The sequence below is a fragment of the Teleopsis dalmanni genome, chromosome 2 (assembly GCF_002237135.1).
Source record: "Teleopsis dalmanni isolate 2A chromosome 2, ASM223713v2, whole genome shotgun sequence".
NCBI classification, from domain to species: Eukaryota; Metazoa; Arthropoda; class Insecta; order Diptera; family Diopsidae; genus Teleopsis; species Teleopsis dalmanni.
The window spans coordinates 245,326,914-245,334,736 of NC_051847.1; the positions used below are offsets into that span (position 1 = coordinate 245,326,914).

Consider the following 7,823-nt stretch of genomic DNA (forward strand, 5'->3'; position numbering starts at 1 on the left):
TTTTAAACTAAAAGTGACAGCGCAAAAACTGGAACAATATAAAATGTGTGATAACTTGATGAGAATATAAAAAGACACAGTTGTTATTGTAACATATGCCACTTCAGGCTTCATGTAAATGGTAGAACCCTTTCAAATATAATAACAGGTTCTAAGTCATTAATAAGTGGACCTGGAACTTAGACCTTACTTTCATAGAACAATGAGAGGATGGTTTATTTGTTGGTTCACACTAGTCACAGTCTGTCTCACAAGATGACTAGGCTTACTAAGGCACTTTATGTGTATCCATTTTATCATTGTAATGAAACGGGCAATTTCTTTAATTCCTACATTAGCATATCAAAAAGCATTTAATGAAAGGATATTCTGAAGTAGATGATGGATAGATGTATCCTAAATTGCATAAACGCCTACTGGTGAGTGCTGGACAGTGAACGAATAGAAAACAAAATTTTTTTTTTTGAACCTATGAGCCACAGCTATGAAAGACACTCCTAGTTAGGGTTGAGCAAAATGTATATGTATATATTCTAAAAATTGACCACTTTTATGTGTACATTGATTATGTAAAGTAGTTTTTTCGTAAGGACTGAACTCTTTCTCTCGAGAGAACCACACAGTGATATAGTAAATATTCAATTGCTTCCATCATAACCTCACCCTGACAAAGATGTATATGTAATGTAATCTATATAAATGTTGTAACTTGAAAAAATATTTTATAGCATTTTGTCAGTAATAAGAAATTTTTTAAATATTAATTTATTTATATTTTCTTATTTTTCGATAGAAAATAAAACGGCAACGAAATTTATCATTTATCATTTATCAGTTAACATAATTAAAATATTACAAAAAAATTTAAATATGCAAAATATTATTTGAAATGTTCATCATTAACATAATTCGTATGAGAAACCAATATAACAAAAATGAATTACGATAACAAAAACAAATCAATTTAACGAAAAAAAAACAACTCTTGGATTATATAATGGAAATAAGTGGCATAAACATGACTCCTCAATGGTAAACAAGTAACAACAGCTGAGTGGCACCATCACCATCATCACACCAACACTAACGCCAACAACAAGAAAGCAACAGAAAATGCGGCAAAAAGAGCGTTCGCACACAATCACCTTCTTCTGATCGTACTAAATACCCACTTTACTTCTTAACTGCAGCCTTTAAAAAAACGAAATGCTCAGCTCTCAAATGCACTCATGGCATTCAGCATCGCATAACTGGACTCTGGTACAAGTAGGCAAGCAGAATATGACTTAACATTGAGTTTGTAAGTTGCAAGTTGCATGCTACACAAACACTGCTATCAGTCCCCGTCCCCATACACTGCTGTGTAAACTGTAAACTGTAAACTATAAACTGTAAACTATAAACAGTAAACAGTGCCCCTATCAAGCTCCACTCTGGTTCAGAAAATTTTTCAATGACATCGTTACTCAAAGTCTTTTTTATACATATTTCCTTTTTAAGTGTGTTACCCTTTTTTTTGTTGTAATACATTTTTACACACTTTTCGGGTTTACTGATTGCACTATGATTTTTATTCATTAACATAAATGCTTTTTAACACAATTTTAAATACACATTTTTAGCTTCATTTTAAAACACATTTTGTAATAGAAGATTTTGAAGATTTGTGTTTGATATTTTTTATTGTTTTAAACATTTTGTATGTGTTTGCTTTAATTTCTGCATATAAAAGCGTATATGTGTTTGTGCTGTTTAGGCAATCATCGACGCGACCATAGCATAGCGCATTTCTTTCCCTGTACATATTTTGTCATATTTTTTTTTGCTATATTGTATATTATTTGCTTAAGTTTGTGCTTTAAGTCTTCTGTTTCCAAGCACCAGTACTACTAATGCGTTTAAACCGATAGTATATTTTTTATTTTTTAATTATTTACTACCGACGTTTTTAATTTCAAACATCAAGAAAAACAAATAACCAAAAAAAAAAAATAAAACAAAAAATCACTTAAATTATTATACATATTTCATACCGTAAAACCAGATGATTTTGCAATTCCTTAACTTCCCAACACAATTTGGCTGCGACTCCGCACCGTACTACTACCAAGTGACGCGTTTGAGCTACCTTTTGATACTGAGCGAAACGCAAACTCTATTGAAATTGTTTTGCTAAAAAGTTACAAGTTAAGTTAAGTACGTCACACTCAACAGCGATATTATTTATATATACATTAATAGTTTATTTTTACTCGCACATTACATTTAAACTCGTATATGTAACTAGATACGAAAAGATTTAGCTTTATAAAGCACCACAAGCACTGTGCTAATATTATCAACAACAATAGCAACAATAGCAACAATAGCAACATTAACAACAACAGCAACAACATTACTTGAAAAAAATATGCGACAAAAAATACTAACAGTGGAGATCAACAGTAATGAGATTTACTAGTGCAATAACATATAGCGATTTATTCAGTACTCATACAGTATTAAATAGTAAATTCTCTTAATGTACAACGTGAATTAACAAGTCGATTCTTATGAATTATTAAATGTTTATATTAATTGCATTTACTTAGTAATATCTAAAAACTCAGTGAGACATTTTATAGTGACTACAATTAATACATTTTATTAAAATATCTATTTTTTTCTTTTTAGTTTTTTTGAATCGAAAAATTGCACTGAAAGTCCAACATAAGTTTTGAAAAATAAACAATCTGCAATCTGCAAAGATTGCACTGCTCCAGTAAGAATAAAATACGCTCCAGTGTACGGAAAAAGAATGACTTCTGTATTTGTACTAGAAGAAGACATTACGTAATAGGAACCCATGCAAAAATTTGATAGCTCGAGACTTTTGTAAAAGTTACGAGGAGAAAAATGAGAGAGAGGAGAAAAATTTGCTATATATATCTATATATTCAATTTAGGAAGGTGTACTATGAATAAATATATATAATTATATTTGGCTAAATTCATTAACAAATCATGTCGATTAAAATATGAAATAGGGAAGTAGATTCTACTGTAAACGATAAAATTGGTCAGCAAATATTCGTAGCAAACAAAATTAAAAATATACTAAACATTGATTTTCCCAGTAGTAAAATATGGCTGCGAGATATAGAGATTAACTGAAATGGAAGCAAGCAAGATAGCAGTGTTTCAAAAGGAAAATACTCAGAAAAATGTTTGGCCCCGTAAAAGAAAATGGGATACAACCACGAGCTAGAACGGCTAGCTGAAGGTGATACAATCAATAAATTTATGAAAAAGCACTGGTTAAGATGAGTTGGACATGTGATAAGAATGCCGGATATGAGAGTACCGGTTAATATTTATGAGAACGCAATAGGAACCAGCAGAAGAAGAGGGCGGCGAAGAAAACGATGGAACGACAGTGTGCAGCAGGACTTACAAGAAATGAATGTAAGAAATTGAAAAATAAAAGCAAAAAACAGAGAAGAATGGGCTGTATAGTCACGGATGATGATGCAATATTCGTATTGTGTCGACGATAATCGAAACCGTATAACCTGATTTAACTTTACTAAAGTATTTTGTAAAGCTAATTACACAAAACATAAAAAGAAAAATAAGTGTCATAATATCTAATTCTAACAGTAGACCGTTTGATTCAATACATAAAAATACACATAATAACTCAAACTTAATAATCACTTGAAATCAAATACTTGAAACAAAAAACAATTTAAAAACAATTCACACAGAAAAGTAATTTAGTAGTTAAAAATGTCCTTTCCCCTTGCTATTTACTATTCACGTCAAACCAAAATTCTTGTTGTTTCCGATTTAGATAAAATATGAATAGCGAATCAAACGAATAGATTTCGAATAGTAAATAAATGAATATTTTATTATTTTTAGCGAGTCTAATACCTGCTGATTTCGACTAAACATATAACGTTATAATACCAACAGAAGTAATGATTAAAAATAGAATAAAAAAAATGGAAATAGATAAAATAAAAGATATTAATTAAAACGCATTCCATATTAATGCGTTTTAATGATAAAAATGTGTTCATGTTAAATGTAAAGGGGTGATTCCCAAGAGAAAATTCTCAAACTAATCGGCAGACCACAATCTGAAAATGATTGCAAACGTACGATTTATTACTATAAAATGCTTGGAAGGTTGGAATTATTTAATGATTTCTAACATAATTCAGCAACTTAAGTTTATACAAATTCAAAAATAATGATATGATGATGACTGAAGAGTTCTAGAGTTCTGTACCATGAAGAAATATATTTGTCTGTTACAATTACAGATAGAAACAGAAGAATTTTAGTGTCGTTTGTTCATACAGGCGGTACAGCCTCTTTGTACATTCCAACGGCTATAAACAATTAAGAATAATTTATTCTTCAATAAAAAATTTCGCACACGTGTAAGCGAAACTGAATTTATAAAAGAACTCGTGAGTTGCCTATTACAGCAGTCCGAGCGGAGAGTATCTCTTACCATTCTACAAGTGTGCGAATAAACAGATTTTTTGTGTAAAAAAAAAAACATATATTGTATGTGTATTAATGGGGAATATAGATATTAAACCAAAAATAATGAGAAGAAGAAAAGTATGTAATTCTGTAGTATTTTTATTTATTATTATTTAAACAGATTAGCTTAGGACTCTGGAGGCTTTTTATTTTAAAAATCAAATCAGTTCATCTGTCAAGTGATTTGATGTAAGACAATAATAAGGATTTATTTTTATGAATCTGAACAAAGAATATAAATTAGATAAATGTTATTTAAATTAATTAATTCCATTATTTATCTAATGCATTATTTTAATGCTGTACGAGATAAATTTAATAATTTAGCTAACCTTTATAAATTCATTTTTCTTTTTAGAATTAAAGGTGTTGATTCTACAAACTTTATATACCAGAATTAAGTGGGTACAAAGTTTCTCTCATGTTTTTGCTTTTTTACAATTATTAAAATTTTTCTTTCCTATTATACAAAAATCTAAAAGGTTAAAAGTCTTACCTAAGTCAAAGAATCATTATTAATATGTCATAAAGTCTTATTTTTCAACACATAAATGTTATTGTAGTAGTTTCGAGTTCCTCATGAATATATGTGATTATATACTTTTATAAGTCATAATATATATATCTTGAAGTCGATTAATATTATATAATTAATAATATAATATAATTAATTAATGCAAATAAATAATAATATAATATAAGTAATTAATCATATATAATTAATAATATAATATGTTAATTATTTAATATTATATGTAGAATAATTTTATTAAATGTACATTTATATGATTTTAAAAAGTTTATGTGAAGTGTTTTCACAAATGTTAAAAATATATAAATGACAAATATAACAAATATAAAAATATACAATTTTGATGGATGAAAGTCAAGTATCAAGATGAAATTCATAACACCTACATAACTAAACTGAGGCTCTATGCTCCACTGGGAGTTAACGGAATAAAGAAGAAGACATAACTAAATAACAGTCAACTTATGTCTTAAAATGTTAATCCTCCTATTTGAGCGGAGACTTCTTTGGGATTGCACCAACTACAAATGCAAGCCTGACGGTAAGTACTTCCCATCTTTATGACAATTTATGTTCTTTATGACAATGCCAAAATCACTCGTATTGCCGAGTACCTTTTGATACTCGCCCGTAGGCACCTCACCCGGCTCCACAAAGTCCAACATGATGTCGCCATCCCCAATACTCTCCCTGAAGACTTCATTCAAGCCTTGCGCTACAAATCCCCCAATACTTGTCCCACTACTTCAAAGAGTGTAACCGTAATCTTCAAACCATTTCCCTTTATAGTCGCGGCTTTCGTGACCCTAGTTCCAAAGTTTATTGCTAGTCTCTCTAGCTTGTATGCGCTTTAACCCCACCCCCTTCACCTTTACCCTAATTTACGCCCCAGCTTTCTGGCTTAGATGAACCTAGCTTGCTATGTAATTAAGCCTATATGTTCACATCTCGCTCCCCTGATTACTGGATTTAAGTGTCCATAAAGCTGTGGAAATCTTCTCATTTCATTTCTAAGAGATGGTTTTAGTGGGTTCAAGTCTCACACTGTGGCTTTCGATAACTTCCACCTACTGCAAAAAAAAAAGGCCTTAAAATCAAATAAAATTTGACTACTTAGGCAGTAGCATTTTATATGTATGTATATCGAGGTTGTATTATATAACAAACTTAAAAAGTCACAAACAAAAATATAATGAACTATTTTAAATTTACTTTATTATATATATTTTTTAATAATATATTTTTATAGTACATATGTATTTTTTTTTTTTGTTGTTGTAAAGTATGTACTTAGTAATATTAAATCTATTTTTTTGAGTTTATCTGATAAGCTTGCAATCCATTCTCTGTACATTTAATTAAATTGCACATTTCTTTTAAACTCTTCATTTAAACTTTAATTTAAATATACTTCCTTTTTTAAATATTTTTGAAAGATGGACTTTCAACCTAAGACTATATTTGAGTAATTATTTAAATAAATTTATTTTCAGCTAGTCTTAAAATTATTTTTTAATGTAGATGACAACAAAACATTAAAAAATTATTAAAAAAATTCTTGAATTTTGTAAAAAATGTGAAAAACTAGGCAATAATAATAAATATATTAAAGTAGACTTACATACAATATGTTATGTAAGCGCCAAAAGTTGATCGTTCGATGACCAATTTATTTGTATTTTAATTTTCATTTAACTTTATTCAAGGTCAACTTTCTTTTGCAGCAACGACCTTGCTATAAATCGACAACATATCAAGAAAAAAAAACACAACACAACAACAATTCATTTATAAGACATTGTGTATTGTTCAATAGTTTGAACCATTTCGGCTTTGTGGATTAGTTAACCAGTAAATGGCTGCATTATATGCTGGACAACTGCAGTGGCGTAACTACAGGGAAGCAACTGGAAGCAACGCTTTCGGGCCCCCGAATTTAGGGGGCCCCACTATAAATGTTTGTAAACGTTTTTTGTTGGAATAACTTCATATTGCATTTTATAAAAGATACGTAAGTTTTAAATTTAAAGTACATATAATATGTATGTACTTCAAATAAAATATTAAACCTAAATATAAAATAAAAAAGTTTTTCTAAGAAAAGTATGTGTCTTAATCGAGAGACACATACTATATCTAGATTTAAACCCATTTGAAAATAATTTTGTACGTTGTCTTTTGCAAATATCAGTACTGTATACACCAAATTCTATTTAAACACCTTTATTAAAAACGGAGAAACCTCATATCCGATTGTTAAGTTTATATCACAGCTACAAGACGTCCAATTTCAATCAAATCAAATGGTGAATAGGGTCGGCTAAAAGTATGTGTCCAAAGTTTCATTCGAAGAGTTCAAAAGCTGAGAGAGTAGTTTGAACTGAAAAAGTATATATATACTGTACTGATATATACTTAATGGTATTTCCGACGTTTTCTTTAATGTGTCACGAAAATCTTGACAAACCTTATATACCCTTTTCACATTTTTCGTGTAAAGAGTATAAAAAGAGGGGCCCCTTAGTATGTTGATAAGGGCCCCTTAGTTAGAATTTGCTTACAGGCCTAAAAAATGTAGTTACGCCACTGGACAACTGTTAATTTAACAATTGTTAATAATTGAATAATTGTTAAATTAAAATTTTTAAACAATTATGTGGTACCAATTTCTTCTAAATTTCAGTATATGCCACTATATACCACTTTTCAAACTATCGATATTTAAAAAGAACAAGATAAAATTAAAAGCTAT

General features: G+C 29.3%; 1 protein-coding gene across 1 annotated transcript in view; it reads left to right on the top strand.

The window, feature by feature from the left end:
* The window catches only part of LOC119677281 (E3 ubiquitin-protein ligase RNF13-like), a 9,586-nt gene extending 4,683 nt beyond the window's left edge, over positions 1 to 4,903 (top strand). The window contains exon 7 of the mRNA XM_038088554.1: positions 4,898 to 4,903. Coding sequence (XP_037944482.1) covers positions 4,898 to 4,903 — 6 coding nt within the window. The remainder of the gene's footprint in view (positions 1 to 4,897) is intronic.
* Positions 4,904 to 7,823: the final 2,920 nt, after the last annotated feature.